At 40.5% G+C, this 20,695-nt stretch overlaps 1 protein-coding gene and 1 pseudogene across 5 annotated transcripts in view; one reads left to right on the top strand and one right to left on the bottom strand.

Annotated features, from left to right (window-relative positions):
• AFF1 (ALF transcription elongation factor 1) overlaps nt 1-20,695 on the bottom strand; it is a 195,718-nt gene that overhangs the window by 29,083 nt on the left and 145,940 nt on the right. For 4 of the 5 annotated variants that reach the window (XM_037030548.1, XM_037030539.1, XM_037030557.1 and 1 more), the window contains 4 exons: nt 17,971-18,022; nt 5,798-5,876; nt 5,635-5,672; nt 3,225-3,381 (listed from right to left, as the gene is read on the bottom strand). In XM_037030548.1, coding sequence (XP_036886443.1) covers nt 3,225-3,381; nt 5,635-5,672; nt 5,798-5,876; nt 17,971-18,022 — 326 coding nt within the window. The remainder of the gene's footprint in view (nt 1-3,224; nt 3,382-5,634; nt 5,673-5,797; nt 5,877-17,970; nt 18,023-20,695) is intronic. The other variant, XM_037030574.1, reaches the window with a different exon arrangement.
• Nucleotides 1,167-1,717, top strand: LOC118976200 (ubiquitin-40S ribosomal protein S27a-like; annotated as a pseudogene).

Below are 20,695 nucleotides of genomic sequence, written 5' to 3' on the forward strand. Positions count from 1 at the left end.
AACCCAGGCATGTACCCTGACTGGGAATCGAACTGCGATTGTGTGGTTCACAGGCCCGCACTCAGTCCACTGAGCTACACTAGCCAGGGCTCATTAAGCATTTTAATAAATGTTTGACCATATGTCTTTTTCTCTTTCCTAATTTTTCAAATTGGCAAAAGTTCACATATTTTAGAATGAATTATGATTTTGTATAAAAAGCTTTGAGCTATGTACAATATATGACTACTTTTCTAGTAAAATATCATAGTTGTGAGGGAATATGCATCCAAGAATTAAAAGAAAAAAGAAAAGAAGGAGGGAGAGAAGCAGCATAGTATTAGTAGGAAATAAAACAGCTTCAGAGTTAAAGGGCTATGGGTTTGAATCTTCAGTGCTGCTCCTTCCTTCACCAGTGAAAAGAAAGCTACCAACCTTTTAGGGTTGTGGGAGGGTTAAGAGCCTCACAGGCAATCAACCAAGGTCATTAACTACCAAAGAAATAGACAATGAACAGATTAGAAAACTAAGCATATCCTTGAATAACTAGAACAAAATCATTTCTCCCCTAAATTTACTGTTTTTACTTAAACAGTAAAAAGGTAAGGTGTCCCATATATTTTCAAAAACTGAGGATTATATTTTGGCCCTTTCTATAATGCAAACACTAAAAGTCTGATTTTTCCCAAGTTCACACCAGCTCATCGGCAGGCATATGACATTTCAGATTCTCATAAGATTACTAAAGTACTTCGTCAAATGAATTTAAAATACAGACATAAAAAGCAAATTTCTCAGCATTAAAAACAGAATTTTAAGAAGGGTGAGAAAGTAATAACTAGTAACCATGGCCTGTTATGTATAGAAGTCATGTTACTCTCAACTAATACAGGAGATTTACAATAAAGAAAGTACTCATTTTAAAAGAAAAGGAAAGCAGTTAAATACACCTTCAGGAAAATTAAAGGTTTAAAATCCAGGCAAAGACTAAATATTTCTAGGGAAGTTGAACCTCAGTATAAAACATACTAACCACACCAAGTTAAGACTTGCACAACGATACAAAATTACAAGTATGAACCTATTTAGTACGGCAATTTGAAAGATAATAAAGTAGGTTAAGTAGGCTTTTCCCTCCCCGCCCCCCGGCCCCCCAACCCACCATCTGTGGTGGAATTGCAGCCAAGATGCAGATTTCTGTGAAAACCCTTATGGGGAAGAACACTCTCAAGGTCAAACCCTCAGGTACAAGAGAAAATGTAAAGGCCAAAATGCAGGATAAAGAAGGAATTCCTCCTGATACGCAAAGACTGATCTTTGCTGGCAAGCCACTGGAAGACTGACGTACTTTGTCAGACTGCAACATTCAAAAGCAGCCCCCCCCTCATGTTCTGTTGAGACTTCGCGGTAGTGCTAAGAAAACGAAGAAGTCTTACACCACTCCCAAGAAGAATATGCATAAGAGAAAGAGGGCTAAGCTGGCTGTCCCAAATACTACATGGTGGATGAGAATGGCAGAATCAGCTGCCTTCACTGAGAGCACCTTCAGGGGAATGTGCTGCTGGAGGCAACGTAGCCAGCCACCCTGTCAGACACTACCGTGGTGCATGTTGTCTCCCCGGCTGTTTGAAACAACCGAGAGGACAAGTCATTGTATGTGGATTAATAAAAGACGTGAACCAACATTTTAAATAAGTAACAATAAAAATAAATAAAAATTAGAAAATAAAGTAGGATAGGAACATTTATTTATTTTTTATCTCATTCTCTATTTCAGTAACCTCTTAAGCAAAAAGGAGTAACTGTTTCATTAAATCAAATTTTAGATTAATCTTTCTTTAAAATCTCAACTATACTGCCATTTCTACTTTATTTGAATATAATATTATTTAGTTGAATTATGTTCCATCAGTAACATAAGGAGCATGAAGATTTTTCTTACTGAACAAGGTTAAGACACAAAGATCTTATAAACATTAACAGTGAAACAATTATATAATTTGTCTGCCGGGCATATTCAGTATCTTTTCCCCTAGGGCACAGAAAGATTATTTCAATAGCAATTAGTATCACACAAGGAAATAAAGAACCCCCAGAAACACAGAAAGTTGTTTCTAAAATCTGAAAGGCACTCCAAGTGCAGTTAATGCTGATCTATGTTTATTCACTCCAAAAGAATATTTATTGAGCAATTACTCTGGGTCAGACATAAATTCACATCTAACAAAAAATGACACTCAGTCATGCTGTCAGCCTCCCTCACCCTCAGACATGGCTCTAAGCCTCACTCCCTGATCCCCAGATGGAGCCGGTCACTGCTCTAGTGGAATTAACTGCCTTGCTTTCTAAACAGCAGAGACAAATACTGAGAACTTTAACACTTTCTTAATCAGAAATTTTCATTTTCCAGAATTCCCATCTTAACTACGTGGAATAACTTTCTCTATACAAGCTGGTCTAGGTCACCCAAAATGCCTTCCCTTTTCACCAAGTAGCCTTCTCAAGCATAGTTTTACATTGCTACTCTAAGTCTTGAGGGCATTTGGCAACCCTATCAGCTGTTACTAAATTTCTTGTGCATTGACAATCCAGTAGGTAGCATAAATCCTCTAGAAAAATGTAGTGCTTGAAATTTTCAGTATCACCTGTTTACCTTTACAATATTGCCCAAGGGTGGTGACAGGCAAACCCAATTATCCCTGTTTTACATAGGGCAGGGGGTACAAAGAAACAGCCCTGGCAAAATCACTTCACCATCATTTTAATGGCTTTTAATGAATCAAAAATAGAACCTCTGAAGACTCATTTGTAGTTCATGTTCCTGCCCTTTGCTAAATCAGGCTGCCTCCTTTTGATTTCCTTAATTCATGCATTCCTGAAATTTCAAAAAGAATCCTCATTAATATTAAAACGGCAGTCTACTAAAAATGAATTTTCTTCTCAGAAGAAAGGAAAAGAAAATGGTGTGCAAACATTCTTACTGAGTTGCCCTTTAAAACACACCAGCAACAACAGAGAAGAACCTATCATTTTAAACAGGAGAGAGAAGACCTCTCTCCCAAACCTCCACTGACAAACGTTTGGTAAGAAATAAGTAAATAGAAACAGCTGGTTCCACATGAAGTCAGAGCAGGAAAACACTGCCCCAGAGGACAAAACTACTCAGTCCCACAGTGTGGCCCACAGTGGACTCTAGCCCCAGAATGCTGCCATCTTAAGATGGTCTCCTGGAGGGGACACAGTACCTCAGGAGCCGGAGGTTCATGGGGCTCACTCTCCTCGCTGTCACTTGAGCTGCTCTCGCTCTCGGAGTCCGAGGAGCTGTCTGAGTCACTGGTGCTCTCTGACTCTGCACCACTGGAATGTGCTGAGGCCGCTGCTTCTGGGAGAGACTGTGGAGCGCTGCAAAGCAACCAAAAGAGATCATCTGAAGACACCACGCAAGGTGGATTTTTTCCCTTTTTACTTACTTCCTGCTTTGCTCATTTTTCTGCTACTCAAAGGAAAACACTTCAATATTACCAAACATTACTAAATTATTGTGTCATCCAGTTGACAGCACTATACTGGCTCAAAAATCAGCAAAGAAAAAAAAACCCTTAAAATACCTTACCTGATAACTCTACAAAAGAGAAGCCTGTGGAATTTTGCTTCCAAAAACATTTCAAGCTATACTAATTTCATTTAGATGCGGGGTGCTTTCTATTACAGGTTGGTAAACCATGGCCTGTGCTGGCTGCCTGTTTTTTCTAAATAAAGTTTAATTGGAACACATCCAAACCTATTATTTCACGTATTATCCATGTCTGCTGTTACACTGCAAAAGCAAAGTTGACCAGCTTTAGCACATACTGTATGGCCCACAAAGCCCAAAATATTTACTTTCTGACACTTTAAGTTGGTTGACCCATGCTACAGGTAACCCAAACAAGTTCATTCAAGAAAGAATAGCAAATACATTAAAAATCTCCCTTTATATAGAGAAAGTCTGTATAAGAACTGTATGCTTGCCAAAGACTATTGAATATAAATGGTGTTGCTCCTTTGAAAAGTGACCTCAAAGGCAAGCCACTCACACTCTTGGGAAGAATTATAAAATAGGCCATTCTTTACAAGTGGCTTAGGATAATCCACAAATATCAGCTGAAGTAGAGATTAACCACTCCAGGTTTTCAAAATAGGACAATAACTGTAGGTCAGCGGAGAAAACACTGCTGGGCATATACGGAATTTCAGAATATATCTGAAAAGCTTGCCTTTGATGGAATTAGCAAAAGCAGTAAATCAATACCTATACTCTCGAGAGCCTCCAAAGCTACCTAAAATACTAAATTTATTAAATAAAATTATATTAGGATAAGTAGAATTTTAAAAATATAACAAATAAAACTACTAGTTGAGGTCATTTTAAAACAAACTATACTGGCCCTGGCTGGCGTAGCTCAGTGGATTGAGCGCGGGCCTGCGAACCACATGATTGCGCTTCCATTCCCAGTCAGGGCACATGCCTGGGTTGCAGGCCAGTTCCCAGCAGGGGACTCACAAGAGGCAACCATACACTGATATTTCTCTCTTTCTTTCCTTCCCTTCCTCTCTAAAGATCAATAAATAAAATCTTAAGAAAAAAAAACTACACTATGACATAATTTCCTCATATAAATGCTGCCTCAAGTTTGTGATCATTTTCACACTGGCAGCTAAAGGGCTTATTAAGTCAGAGATGAAAAACAGAATGATCACCACTTTCAGCGTCATTCCTGGCCTTTGATTTATCCTCACTTTGTTTCTCTTTTCTTTCCCTCCACTTTCAAGTTAGGCTACTTTGTAATATTTAATGAGTCATTATAAGCCACTAGAAATTACTGAACAAAATGGAATATAAATAAATGAGCAGAGCTTATGGATCCATAAGACCTTGCACAATAACATGAGCTTCCTCCACATTAACTGCAACATCACATGTACGCGATGGTCTTTATCACTGAGCTTGTCTTGGAATGGACCACCGCATCTCAAGACAGTCAAAGAGCTACGGGGCAATTTAACTCTTCTTTGTCCGTGAGGTCAGGCATTGGCAAATCAAATCATTAAATTCAGTACCAGAAGGAGTTTAGTTTCCATTTCTAAAAATTACAACATAATGTTTTCTAAAACATGGCAAAGCTATTTACTAAATGAAAACAGTGCCATTTCCATCACACTAAAATGTACTTACTGCCAGTCCATTTACCAAGCAACTGTAAGTTAGAAAATTCATAACTAAAAAAACAGGCAATATGGAAATTTCAGCTTTATAATTTTTTAAAATACAGCAACTCAGTCACTTTCAAAGAAACACTGGGCTCTTCAGCATAACTTTTCAAATACTGATGAAAGTGATGTGGGCTTATTTTAAATTCTCAAAAATTTTAACCACCCAAACTGATGATTTACACATGGGTGTAGGGGTTCTTTCTCTTTCACAGAGTTAACAACTTCTCTAAGGTTATTTGAGGCTTCCAAAACATTAAACAGGTACTTTCTTTTAACTGTGATCCTCCCTCCCCTTCCCCATGAAGAATTTACCAAAGTACTAAATAAGGCTGTGTTTTTCCCATTTTGTAGGAAGATGCGAACATTCTGTACAAGTGAGGAGGGACCCACCCACGTACGTACCTTGGTGGTGCAGACGCAGAAGGAGGCTTCTCTGGGGTCTAGGCATTCACAGTAAGGGGAGGAAGGACAAGGAAGAGAACAAAAAACAGGTTAGGATAAGCAGTTCAGAAATGTTAGACAGATTTAAAAAGATTCCTGGTGCGACGGGATGTACAAAACTTACTTGTTCGATCTCACTGTCCTCACTGTCACTGAGCTGAAGGTCATCTTCAAGCATGCTAAAATGGGCAGGAACACAGACACTGTAGAATTTAGAATAATTTCTAATAACTCCTTTTAACATATAAACAGAAAATATGCTTAATGATTAAAATAAAACATGGACAGATGAGGACTTCAATTCAAAATGGCAGCATAGGCACACAGACCACCTCTGTGAATAATCAAATCAAAATTACAACTAAATTATGGAACAACCACCACTCAGAACCATCAAAAATCAAACTGAATGGAAGTCTGAAAACTACGACATTAAAGAAAAACATCCATCCAGACTGAGCCACAGATGTGGCAGGTGGGTGCCATATCTGAGACTCTGTCAACCTGGCTGACATTGTGTGCCCTTCCCTGGAGATGTCCTGAAACTCCATTCCATTCAACTTACATGCCTTGCAAACTGTTAACAGAGATTTTTCCATATGAAAGGCTGATGTTGGCTCATGTTTCACAACTTCCTAAATCCTCTCAAACAAACAAAAGGCATCCTCACCAACGGCCCCCCACCCCCACAACCTCTTGCTAAGGGCCCCAGGGGTGGCACTAGCAGCAGCCAGCCTAGATTCACAGCTTGGCTTCAACCGGAACTGACAAATCCAGAACAAGTAGCAGCTATCTGGGATTGCTTTATATCCCAGGCAGGGTGACCCTGGGCAAACACACTGGGGGCTGACCTTGGCCTGCACTAACCAGGAAACCCCAGGGCCTGCGCAGCCGGTGGAAAGCTACAGACCATGTTGGAGCACCATCACCCTGCCCTCACAGAGCTGATCCTCCACGGAGGGCAGAGGTTAGTGGTCAGTGATCACAGCCAAACGTTGCACCTGACTGGCCTAGGTAAATCCCTCCCACTGACCTGCCAACAGCAATCAAGGCTCAACTACAAGAGGAGGATGTACTCAGCCCACACAAAGGGTGCACCTCAAGTACCAGGCTTCTGTGCCACTGGACACTACAGAACACCTACTGCATTAGGCCACACTACCAAGACAGGGAATCACAGCAGCTCCTCCTAATACACAGAAACAAACACAAGGAGGCTGCCAAAATGAGGAGACAAAGAAGCATGGCCCACATGAAAGAACAAATCAAAACTCCAGAAAGAGAACTAAACAAATAGGAGATAAGCAATCTATCAGATGCAGAGTTCAAAACACTGGTTATAAGGATGCTCAAGGAAATTAGTGAGGACCTCAACAGCATAAAAAAATATCAAGTCAGAAATGAAAGATACACTAATTTAAAAAAATGTATAGGGAAACAACAGTACAGTGGATGAACCCAGGAATCAAACCAATAATTTGTAACAGAAAGAAGCAAAAAACAACCAATCAGAACAACAATAAGAAAAAACATTTTTAAAAAATTGAAGGTAGTGTAAGCAGCCTCTAAGACAACTTCAAGCATTCCAACATTTGCATCTTAGGGATGCCAGAAGGAGAAAGAAGAGGAAGAGCAAGAAATTGGAAATCTAGTGGAAAAAATAATGAAAGAAAACTTCCCTAATTTGGTGAACAAATAAACATGCAAGTTCTAGAAGCACAGAGAGTCCCAAACGAGATGGATGCAAAGAGCCCCACTCCAAGACACATCATAATTAAAATGCCAAAGGTTAAAGGTAAAGAGAGAATCTTAAAAGCAGCAAGGGAAAACAAGTTAGTTACCTACAAGGGTGTTCCCCATAAGACTGTCAGCTGATGCCTCAAAGGAAACTTTGCAGGCTAGAAGGGATTGCCAAGAAATATTCAAAGTCATGAAGCAGGGACCTACAACCAACATTTTTCTACCCAGAAAAATTATCATTTAGAATCAAAGGACAGATAAAGAGCTTCCCAGACAAGAAAAAACTAAAGTAGTTCATCATCACCAAATCATGATTAATGAAATGTTAAAGAGAATTATGTAACAAAGAGGATCAAAACTGTGAACAATAAAATGGCAACGAATACATATCTATCAACAACTGAATCTAAAAAACAAACTAAAGAAACAAGAACAGAGACAGAATCATGGATACAGAGAGGATTTGGATGGTTGCCAGATGGGAGGGGGTTGTAGGAGAATCAGTGAAGAGGTGAGAGGACCAAGAAGTACAAACAGGTAGTTACAGAGTAGTCTTGGGGATGTAAAAGACAGTATAGGAAATGGAGAAGCCAAATAACTTATGTGCATGATCCATGGACATGAACAATGGTGTGGGAATTTCCTGATGGAGTGGGTGGTGCTGGGTTGGAGAAGGGCAAAGGGGGAAAATTGGGGATAGCATATACCCCAAATTTTACATGGGATAGCATGTAATAGCATAATCGATTAAATATAACGTTCCCCCACCAAAAAAGGATGGGATAGGTGTAGGATTTATTTATTCATCCAATGCTTTATTTCATGGAAATACAAGCTTTACAATTATAGCAAAGAAACTAGTTCAGTCCAAAGCTCCTTACTACCCAAAACTGAATCTTTCACTCATCTGAACATTAAAGGCAGAACTACCACAAGACAGGAATTTGTGTCAGCCCCAAGACTAAAGTTCCCATGTCCACATGGTAGGAAGTTAGGTAAGTAGGTAGGCAGACAGGAAAGGAGGGAGGGAAAAGAAAGGGAACACAAATTGTTTCCTTTGATATTTTCTAAGAAATAGAATAAATGATTAACCATTGAATGAGTTAGCAGCAAATGAGTATGTGTACAATGCTTAGAACAGCGCCAGACACTTTAAAAATGCTATATATAAATATATACATAGTATCAGGCAACAGTCACCAGAGAGTACACTTATCCCACACTTTTGTCCAAAGGACATTATTACTATTGAACTTTATTTTTCATACATGCAATAGTCCATTTTGTCTGCTTGAATACTGATCAGTGGAAAGAGTAGTAATACAAATGATATCACTGTCTAGAAAATGTTTAACCTCACAGCTCTCATTCTGGTCACAATAAAAAAATCAGTTCACTTCCCCAAAGTTGTATTAATACTCATCTCTAGGCATAAACCATCTCTGTGGTTTATGATGAACCTAAATATTAAAAATGAACCCTTTCCAATCTATACATGAACTCCCATCTTAGCCCCTTCCTTATCTCTTCCCCTTTACCTTCTTCCACGGGCATGCCTAAATAGTAAAGGAATAAATTAGTGAATGCTCCTTCCACTGCCCTCCAAATTTATGAGCATGAGTATTTCAGAAAATGTTATTACATGAAAGTGAAAAAAAAAGTCTGCTTCAGCATTATAGATGCTCAAAAAGCAAATTATATTAGACGTTACAACCCTTCAGTATTTCCTTCCAAAAATACCTCTTTAAGAATCTCACTAACTATTTTTACTACCTGCCCCTGAGACAAGCAGGAATCATTATTTTGGCAATCCATGGTAAAAATCACTGTATTTTCTAGTGAAAACAAATGATAAAACTTGGCTTTTTCATAATGACTGTCTGCATGCAGTGTTGTAATTCTGCCAAGGAATTACACCAGCAAATGTATTAAAAACCATCCTATGTAAATTTCTCAAAAACATGAAAACAGTTAGCTTGTAAATATACATTTCACTTAATATCTATCTAAGGAAAGGTAAGTTCCTGTTTTAGCAAGGCTAGAAAACACAGCGTTCAGATGTAGGACTTGGCAGAAACCCCAATATTTGGGGAAGTCACTCAATGAGTTTACTGCTGAACAGTGAGTGGCTCGGCTGGGGCACACACAAACAAACGATAAAAGGTATAACTTTGGAATAAATGTAAGAGAAAGAAATCTCACAAAATGTATTCAGTATTAACGACCACCAACAAAACCATAGTAAATGAATCTCTTTGTGTCTTTAGTCATTGGGTTTGTTTTGTATAAAACTGATTTGCCTTAATTTCCTAAAACATCAATGGCTGTGCAACCCAACCATGCTCCCCATTGTAAGCAAAGGACTAAACACGCCATACGTTGTTTGCCAAGCTATTGAATGCCTAACTTCCAGGAATGTATTCTCCTAAAGCCAATCACAGAGTATGTGAGATACCTTGAGTAAATCAGAAAGTGTATGTTGTGACTTTTAGCTCTACTTGCTGTTAAGATATAAAAGGGACCGAAAAAAAAATGCTGTTTCAGATTCTGAAAACTTCCTCTTCAGAGCATTAAGTAGACAACGACAAAACAGGCCTCCAGTTGCGAAACTTCCTCAGGACCTAACAGCCGAGGGACAGGGACCGCTGGAGGAAGACTGCTGCAGGGTCTCCAAAGTTTGAACACTTAGTCAAAAAGCAATGAATGATACACCAATAAAGTCAGACAAAGCCCTGGCTGGCGTAGCTCAGTGGATTGAGCACGGGCCTGCGAACCAGACGATCGCGGTTCGATTCCCAGTCAGGGCACATGCCTGGGTTGCAGGCCTGTTCCTTGCAAGCTAACTACCAGCAGGGACGCACAAAAGGCAACCATACATTGATGTTTCTCTCCCTCTTTCCTTCCCCTCTAAAGATAAATAAATAAATAAAATCTTTAAAAAAAAAAAAAAGTCAGACAAAATCTATTCATCACATGGGTTGTACTAGGCATTTCATGTAATCAAAATTCATGGGCGTAATTTATCTGATATGAAAATTAGCACACATGGCGTATTGTCAGTGTGTGTCCACTCAGCCAATAGTAACCAGGGAATCTTCCAGAAACCACAGTTTATAACACCAGAGATGGGTAACTAAACCAGCAAGCTTGTAGTTGGGGGAAGAAACATTTTCTGAAGTTTTTGATAAAAAACATGTATTGCATCTCTATTAAGAAAAAAGGCTACTTAAAAACTATAACTAAATTTTAATCACAGATGACACTCAGATATTTTTTTTTAAAAAGAATCTATATAGTTGGGGGAAATGTAACCCAATGACAGATAAAGGTTTCATTTTTAGAGATAAGAAAAACTTTTTAAAAGAGTCAGTTGCTAAAGCCCTTACCTGTCCCACAAACAATTATATCTGAGGCTGAGAACATGAGCATGTCATACTCTACTATACTTCACATATTATACATGAAAGAACTGGTCACTGAATGTGAAAAATGACAAAATTAACTACAGCACATCTGGGTAAGCATCTTTATGCCCACTAAAAGGGAATCGATTATCTTAGACCTAGTCCCATTCATACCAAGAAAATCTGGGTCAAAAGAACCTAAGGCCCAAGGGATGTACTCAACTATAAGGTTTTCTGAGGCAGTATCGAATCACTTGCACCTTCTTAATCTCCGTATCTAGAACTTGGCAGGTACCCTAAAAACCTGGCTGAATGAAAAGCACCCCTTTTGCTGAAAAAGGAATAGTACCACAAAGCTGCACCCGCTCCATGATCAGAAATTCACACACATCCCTTTACTCGCAAGCCCGTGGGCTGGCTCTGATCATCTTCTCGGGTTCCAAGGATGAGGCAACAGCACAGATCCGCCACCTACTTGCCTACGATCATGAAGCTGGTATATGCTGGAGCCAGGATGCATAAGCCATTCTCTCGGACCCCATCCGCTTGCTCTGGCCCACACAGGACCCAAGGGCTAGGAAGTCTGACTGGTGCAATGGAATCTAAATTCTGGCACTCACAGATAGAGGACTTTAATTTAAAAGAAAATAACTATCAATAAAAAGAGAAAGGGCAAAAAAATAAAATAGCTATCTTGTTGGTAAAATAAATTTACTCTTTTTCCTTTACAAAAGTCAATGAAGTTTAAACCTTATGTACTTTTTAAACTGGTCAAATCATTCATTTTGCTTTCAAATGCTAAGACAAAGCAGCTATTTCAAAGCATATGGCACCACACGGCCTACCCCGGCCCTGCTCGAGAGGCCAAATGCTCAGGGAAAGCAACTCTCTGAACCGCCATGTAGGTCTGACCACATTTTACACTACTGGTTTGGTAAACTTTTTACTTAGAGGTAACAAACAATTCTCAAACCCCTTGGTACAAATGCACTCTTCTGGCAGCTGTTCCATAAAGCTCAGAGCCAAGCACAGGTTCCGGCAGGCACGCTTCAGTGACTCAGAATCCAACTGTTACTGAGTGAAGACACACAAGACAAGACGCCTTTATTCCATTTCCATGCCTCAATATTGGCCTCGCCCAAAATTTCACTGCCAATATTTTGTAACATCTCAATTCCAAACCCAAAACTACTTAAATACAATAATTTTTTGGCTTAATGTTTCCTATCATTGGGCCATATATTTTATTTGGGAAAGAACAAGTGAAAGCAAGCTCACAGTAATTAGTAAGCCACAATCCTGGTTATGAGGTATACTTAAATGGTAAGTAAAACAATGTGTTTTAGGAACCACTAATGAGTGTGTAAGAGTGTATAAACTTGCACAACCTCACAAACTTAAAATTTATTTGGGGAGAGAAGAGGCAATGGGTTGCAGGAAAGGGAAAGGGGTTGGGTGCCGAAGCAGACACACAATTCCCAGAATTTTAAATTCAATCAGTTTTGGTTCCTTTTTTGATAAAGCACAGTAACAAGGACTACAAATGCTTTGTAGAGGATGATGGAAGGCTACCGATTATGCAGAGGCCTTCACACACAATAAATAAACACAACCACGCAGATCTTAAGCAGCTGTGACACGACATGGAAGGGGACCTCTTGAATGATGAGGGCAGTTGGCAGGCAGGGTTCAGACTCATGGAGAAGACGGCTCATAATCTCTCTCATGGGAGATTATGTGAGGGGGACGTAATAGAGGGGGACGTCTCAGTGCGTGACTTAGGGTAGCCACTGAGCTCGTGGTTGATAAGGTAAAAACTTGTCACAGGTTTAAAAAATTATTTAAACTCCATGGATGAAGTGAAGATTACCTGAGGTAAAATAAACATAAAAAAGATCACAAGAATATAAATCAAGAAAAATTTGAAGTTAAAAAATAAGATTAAATCAATAACTATGACAAACAATATACTAGTGCAAAGGTGACATACTGGATGACTACAAACGAAAATCTAGAAAAATTACTGCTGAAACTAATGTTTATTAAATATTGGTTAGAGATAGTTAATACAGTTTATGTTTAATAGTTTTCCTTCCACATCTATTTCAGGGGCTTACTGTTATATGCCAGACCCTACTCTAGACCCTACGAATACAACTCTAAGCAGACAAAAACACCCACTTTTGAGGCACTTACTGTGTAGAGCAGCAGTTTTCAACTGCTGTGCTGCAAAAAGTTTTAAAACATGCAGTACCTGACTATTTAGTCAGGGACACTGACCTTTTTTCCCTTAGATTGTCCAATTAAAAAGAAATGACAACAGTCAACAAAACAATAACTATCTGGTATGAATGAATCAAAATTATACCTTTTATTTCAGATCAGCAAAAAATACATATTTTTGGTGTGGGGCAGAATTTTTAGTTTATGTGTGCCATGAGATGAAAGAGCTTGAAAATAGCTGGTCTTGAAAAAGGAGATAAACAGCTAAAAGATATTCTTCCCAAATGGGTAAGAAGCACATGGAGGGGAACGAAAGTAGAAAAGAGAGAAGACAGGTGTGGGGTGCTCTTCTACTCGGGGTAGGTAGGGAAGCTGGTGTGGATGAGGGGACGGCACCCAAGAAGAAGCCTGAAAGGAGAGGGAATTGGGGGAGAGTATTCAAGGCATAGAACACAGCAAGGAGGCCAGTGTGGCCGGAAAGGAAAGTGTGCTTTCAATATGGGGGGTGGGGGAAGGGCAGTAGGGGAGGAGGCAGTGGGGTAGGTTACGGATGGCCCTGGAGGCCTTTGTGGATAAAGAGAGAGGGGAAGGGGAGAGGGTAAGAGGAAAGGAGTAAGGAGAGAGAAAAAACAGGAACTCGTGAAGTAAACCACACACCTTGTTGGTTTAATAGCCTAGCATCCCCAAGTGGATGAGATGCACAAATCAGTTTAGGCCTAACAGAGTCTTAGAAATGCAAAACATATTTTATTCTATCTTTCAATCTATGTTTAAATTAGTCTGGGGTCACTTATGTAGTAAATTAGCAGTTATGATTAAAAGTGAGACTTAAGTGGACCCCTAGGGGCCACTTAAAACCAGTTTCACATATGCAAATGAATTACTTCAAAGTAGTCACTTCCAGTAAGAATTATTTCCTGGTGTCTTCGAAGAACAACACCTAACAGCCTACAGCACAAACTATCAAGCCCCTTTAAAGGCAGCATTCTTTGCTTCCCTCTCGCCATTCAGGCTCCAGATGAAATGTCACCCCCTCTGAGAGACCTCTCCTGACCTCCCACCCAGAAGCATCACTGCACCCCAAGGAAACTCCTCCCCCAAGCCTGTCACTATCACATCACCTCCTTGGTATTACAGGCCACCTCATTTAGTTACATGCTGTGGAAGACAAGAATTGTCTTATTGGGCCACTGCTTCCCCAAGTACCTAAAGCAGCACTAGGTAAACAGCCTGTGTTCAATACACTGAATGGATAATGGCAATTTATGAAAATACCTCCAAGTCACCTGGAGCCAAGCAAGCCCCCAAAATAATTTCTGTAATTGCAGTCAAAGGCACATTTAAAAATGATGAGAACAACCTTCCGTAGAACACAAACAGGCTCACTGACAACAAAACGAACTCTTCCATCTTACTTGACCTGTGGTCTAAGGCCAAGTATGGGAGGAGGTATTAGCCTGAAGGGGCGCTCCCAGAGTAGTATGAGCCACAGCTGCATCACCTGAGCAAGCATAGCTCCAAGATGAAGACTTTGAAGATGATCTATTCAGCATCTTAGCAGTATTTTTATAATTATAAAAAATATGCTCTTTCATATCCTCATCAGAATATCCCTTCAACATTACTCAAGTTCCAAGCATGAACTCATACACAATGTGAAGTCCAACTCTGTCTGCAAGAGATGCTAGAATACCGCCTAGTAAAGCTGGAAGTCCAGGAGTGAAACTGACTATGCCAAGTGACTATAATTCTACCACAAGCCAGTCACAGTACAGTGCAGACAGGGCAAAGAGGTGAGTCTAGATTTGGGAGTTGTAGTGTTTTCTAAATACTGGTTTCATGTGCCCTTGTGAGTATAATTCTGAAATAAGCAGATTAAAAAAACATTGCACAGAATGATTCTTTTTGTTTGCTTTCATTCGAGAACAAAATTCTTCAATACTCAATCTTACAAATTTTCATTTTGCAACAGCATGATAAACATTAGTTAACATAAAAAAATCTAAATGCCTTATTTTCTTTCACACCTCCACCTTTCCTCGAATACAAACAAAACGCTTCTTAATTTTACCTAGGTTACTAACACAGTTGTGAAGACAAATAATTGTGGATCCCAGTCATTTGATCAGATAAGCTGGAAGTGAAGACAGTGCATCCTCTCCCAGGAATGCCTGGGAGTGAGCAGTGGGAATTAGTGAGAATGGGATCTCCACTCCCATCCCGTGACACTGTCGGTTTAATGCAGACCTACCAATGTACAACTACCTGACTGGCCCAAACGTTCTTTCCTTGTTTACAGGAGATGGGAGTATAATCTCAATGACAAATAATTTATAGGCGTTGCACATTAGGATGACTTCTACCACTTCCTCCATAATATTCATCAGCAAACGGCTAAGTTAGAGGTGCCATTAAAATAAAGGGTACAAGGCAAAACATTCTCACGTGATATAAGCTAACATTAAAGATAAGACAAAAATAAGTACCTGGAAAAGAAAAATTATAAATAATTTCCTTTGGCTACACATAATTCAGATGAACTGGTCCACATAAGCCACTTCTTCACTTAATTCTAGGACATTTCAGCTGACACGTGTCCTGATGTGATGACTTTATATTACAATAAACTGAAAAAATGGGGCTTCTTTTGCCAAGATACTTAAAAACCAGTAAAGTTTTTTTGAGTAACAGTAGAAACCTCAGGGCTCATTTTAAAAAGTATCAGACTGTTCCCAGCCTCCTTTATTAACTTTGTGCCATTTCTTCTCCTCAAACTTCTGGGATAACCCCAATCCTAGCCTCTACATCGGGATATTTCCTGAAACTTTCCATGTAAGTAAATTAAAACTGCAAATTGCTCTAATGGCTAATTCCTATCTCTTAGTTTAAATAAATACTGATGATTTCTGAGACTGATACAAGAAAAATAAAGGAGGGTACTTTCTGGTAAGAAATGACCGCAGTTCACAAATCAATTGGAACAAGGCTTTCATCCGGTCTTTTCGTGTGATTCCTTAATCCTGGAGCTACATTTCATTTGGGCACGTACACCACCGCCCTTGCCCCCACACAACCACAGCCGTGCAGCCCCCTGCCTCCCCCCAGGTTCAGGACCACTCTCCCGGACCACTCTCCCTCTCCTCTTCGCCTCCACTAGGCCCTACTTTTTCATCCCTTCCCTAAATCAATTAGGAACATAACACAATTATTTTCTAATTAATTTTTGTACAGGAAATTAACATTTTTGTAAAGAAAACACTACATATGTCACACAATGTAAGTATGTCTGTTGGAAACCTAGGTGCCTCTGATTTCAGTAGTTTAACTCGCCAGAACTACCCAGAACTGTCACAGAAAATGGTCTCACTCTGAACTGCCTAAACCTGAAACCTGATGGAAACTGTTACGGGAGGGTGCACCTTGGACCCGCTGGATCTGAAGCTGCTTAGATCTCATGCCTAGACCAGACCTCACTGCCTTTCTTCCCTACTCACAGGTGCCCAGGACCCCTGTTCCCCTCAGGTGCGTGCTGCTACCTCCTGGGAGTGCTCCTCCTCCTCCTCTCACTGCCAAGCGGGAGGCAAGCTTTTCAATTCCCCCTTCCTCACCAACCCCAAGGACACTGGCCAGGGCCTTTAATGGTCTAAAGGGCTCTGTTACCATCCATTATAAAGAGCACAAGGTGTAAACTTTCTTGGGGAAGTTACTGGGCTTTTACAGAATTATTACAATGGCGGTCCTTGGAGAGATGGTTCTACTCGCTACCAGCTATCAACCGGCTTAACAGACCCCCGCCCCCTTCAGATACAATTAATCTAAGCGGATGACTCTAGCCTTTCAAAATTTGGGAGCCAGTAAAATTATTTTTTAAGAAAAGGGAAAAAAGAAAAAAAGAAAGAATAACTGACATACAATTAAATACTTTTTCTAAAAAGGACAATAAAAACAAGCAAAAACTCATCCTTTGCCATGACAGTACCACAAATAAAATAGATATTTTACTACATACACACAAAATCCATCACTTAAACTACAATTAATTCACCTTTAAGAAATCTTATTACATTGTTCTTTTTTCTTATTTTGCTATGGAGAAATGAAAGCACACTGCATCAAGGGAGCGGCGGCACTTGGGACCCATGATTGAACTCGGTCCCACATTCAGCCGTAGTGAGAAGATAAAATTACCTCTTTACCTCAACTATGCAGTTTAAAAAATATTCAGTCCACAGCAATCCCCCTTCCAAAATACGTGGAATAAATATGATGCCTAGAAAACAGAGGGAAGCCGGAGCTGACACCTGAGACCCTCTGTAACTACAACTCCATGGTAGGAACTGCTCAGACACTGAAGGAGAGAGCGGCCTTCTCTCCTAGCCTCTCAACATCACTTCTAGGTGTGTGAAAGAACTATTAGTTCAATACCATCCATAAAGGACAAATTGGGTCACAATGCTGATTTAAAAATCTTTATTATGTACTTTAAATTGTTCTGAAAACCCAAACTATATCTGGACTTACTTGGCCTTAATAAAAAATAGCTGGGCAATAGGACTCATTCTTTAAAACTAGGCCAAAGCGGGGCAGAAAATCTTAAATTGTGCACATCCCCCAAAATTTGTTTCCAAACACTAAAGCTACTTAAGACTAAAATTTGTAAAGCTAAAAGCTTCTATTTTCCTCACTAAATACGTGAATAGCAGCTCGAATGCCTTTCTTTGGAGGGAACCCCTAAGCAAACTCTATGGTGCCTAAACTTTCAACAGAATTTAATCCAAATATATGAATATGGGTCATTTCTTCCCTCTGAGATGCAGCAGGATATTATGAAAGTCATTACTTGAAAATGGAAAAAAATTCCAAGCAATAGATTTACATGGGAAATTACAATGTATTACAAACTTTTAATAAACAAAAGCGTTTTACTTACGATGTTCCCTGCTGAGAGTTAGGGTGGGTTTTTGAAGCTGTATCATATTGTTCTGTGGGGAAGGGAAAAGTGGTTAGAGCAGCACAGTGACATATATGCATGCGACTTTTAGTTACAAATTCCATTTTTTGCTGTCTTCCCTCACCTTTCCATACTCAGTATATTTACATTCTGTAAAGCACACTGCATCTGGCATAATCTCACCACTATTTGTTACTTGTAGAAAGAGGGCTTGCTAAGAATGCAAAACCCTTAACTGAGCAAAATTACTTGAAAAGCGTGGCTTGTGGCAGGCCCTACCTCACTACTGGAAACTTTCTACGCCTTGGAGACTGTCCGTTCCCTGGTGTCAGTTGTGGGGCTCACACAGAAGCACCATGACAGAGGTGCTGTCCCCACCCCCAACCTGGTGTGATCTCCTGTATCTACCAGTGACCTGCAGGCACTCCTTTCAGTCTCTATTCTCCGCCCGCCACGCTCTCCCTCCCCACTGTTCCTCCATTATTCAACAGCCCCAAAATGTATGTATTCAACAGCTCTGTAGAGACTGCCTAGTAGACAGGATGTTCAAGGCGTGTGACCCTGTCCCCAGTGAGCTTACAGCTGACTGTGGGACATCAGACAGGGTACAAGTACCTACAGCCCGAAGCAGTGTGAGACTAGGTATACAAATCAATCATAAAACAACTGTCCCAGGAATCTGGAGAGTGGTCCCTCTGTCGGTAATGATTAAAGAAGGCAAATTAAACGGGAGAAAATGAACTGCGTCACAAGGAATGGCTGAAATTTTGACAGAATGACTTCTGGCAGGAAGGTAAGGAAGAATTTCAGGCGGATGAGATGATGTGAACAAGGTACCAAGTGAGAGGGGTCAAAGTGGCACGAGTAGGGAAGGGTAAGGCTGGGGTGCAGAATCTGTGCTGGACAGCATGAAAACCCAGGGAGAAATCGGATTTTGGAGGACTCTAAATGCCAGGTTGGGAATTTATGACTTTATCTGTTGGGCCATGGGATACCACCAAAGGTGTACCCCAGGCTCGATAGAGGGATTTCTCAGAAAGATCATCCTGGAGGTACAGCCTGGTATAACCTAGAAGGGAGCAGGAAATGTTTAGTGTGGAGGCAAAGGCCAGTTAAGTGGCTACTGATTTTGTCTAAGCATGAGGTAACCAGCACCTGAAACAGAACTTGGGGTGAGATGGAAATATGGGTGCCTTTTAGACAATGGTGTTATTTTAAATGTGATGTGGAGACCCCTAAATAGTTGTAATTAATCACTCTATCCTCATGGTGGCAGCAGCTCTTACATGACGACAGTTTAAAGTTGCTTCCCCTTCAGGCTAGAAAGCTAGGGCCAGGATGACAAATTAGGGGGGCTAAAATCACCCCTCTGACCACTCCCATATGGTCCCCTTGACAGCCCTCCCATACAGCCCTAAGCTCCACGAGGCTCCAGTCACCCTCAGGCAGCCACAATTTGCACAGGTAGACTTTATTCTCTAGACTTTATAAGACTCCAAAACCTCACGACCAAGATGTTTACATTCTCTGGCTGGGCATACTTTGAGAAACATGTGATAGTCTCTACCTTTCTGAAAGCTATACCCCCATAAACTCTACACCCTCTTCACCCAACATACAGCTAGACCCCTTTCGGGTCCCACTAGGCCCCAAAGAGGCCACATCCTCATAAAGGTAAACAGGGTTCCACAGAATACTGACACAAAGCAGGGGCACGGAAGACCCCAGGGTAAAAATCCGTGAGCTAAGATCTACTGGAGACCTGCCGTGTCTGACAGTTTCTCCTCAGAGCAACAGATAATTGGCCCACACGACTCCACAGGCTGCGACAGGACCCACCCATACCTGGACAAGAAAGCACTTAATAATCCATTTTTCACTATATTTGCTAGAAGGGGACACCAGTTACAGGATAGAAAGACCTTTCTAGACCAGGAGTTAGCCATGAAGCTGTGAGTAAGCCAGTGGCAGGCACAGGATCTGCGTAGCTGATGGCCCTCGCAGGTGGAGGCAGAGGCACAAAGGCAGTCTGTCCACTGCTGAGCTGGCAGCCCACCGCACGATCGTGCCACTCCGCCCATTAGCTATTTTTGGATAGAGATTTCCCAATCTCCCCAGGCAGCCATCGATTTCTGTTCAGTTTACCTTGCTGCTTACACAACACTGTGGCAAGACGGTCAGGCTTATTTCTCTGCATTTGGGGAAAATTTAGTTAGAGTTCTTTTCAAGACCTCATTCAGTATCTCCAGGGCAGAGGATAGCACACTTTTCCTGTAACAGTCAGACATATACGTGCATTTTTTCCAATTATAATAAATATTTATATTTATTATAAATCACTGTGACATTGTGGTTTATAATAAATATATATTTGGTTATTTAGATAAACCTATTTCTTATATGTATCTAGTCTTTGTCCATAGTTCCTAGCTCACAGCTCCAGAAATCCTCCAGACAAATATTTTACACTGGGCCTGCTATACCTTGTAGTTTGACAATAAATGCATGACTATGGCTGCGCCCCCATAAAACCTTCCTCACAAGAACGAGCCGCAGAACAAACTGGGCTCTCAGGCTGAAGGTTGCCCACCTCTGCTCTACAGGAAGGATGCTCTGTTTCTGCTTTTTTCATCTTTTTACTCTCCTCCTGTCTAACTTAAATGATAGAGTGATCAAGTGGGAAACACGTGAGGGAAAAGAACGA

The sequence above is a fragment of the Sturnira hondurensis genome, unplaced genomic scaffold, assembly GCF_014824575.4.
Source record: "Sturnira hondurensis isolate 20B ecotype Veracruz unplaced genomic scaffold, ASM1482457v3 Scaffold0001721, whole genome shotgun sequence".
Taxonomy (NCBI): domain Eukaryota; kingdom Metazoa; phylum Chordata; class Mammalia; order Chiroptera; family Phyllostomidae; genus Sturnira; species Sturnira hondurensis.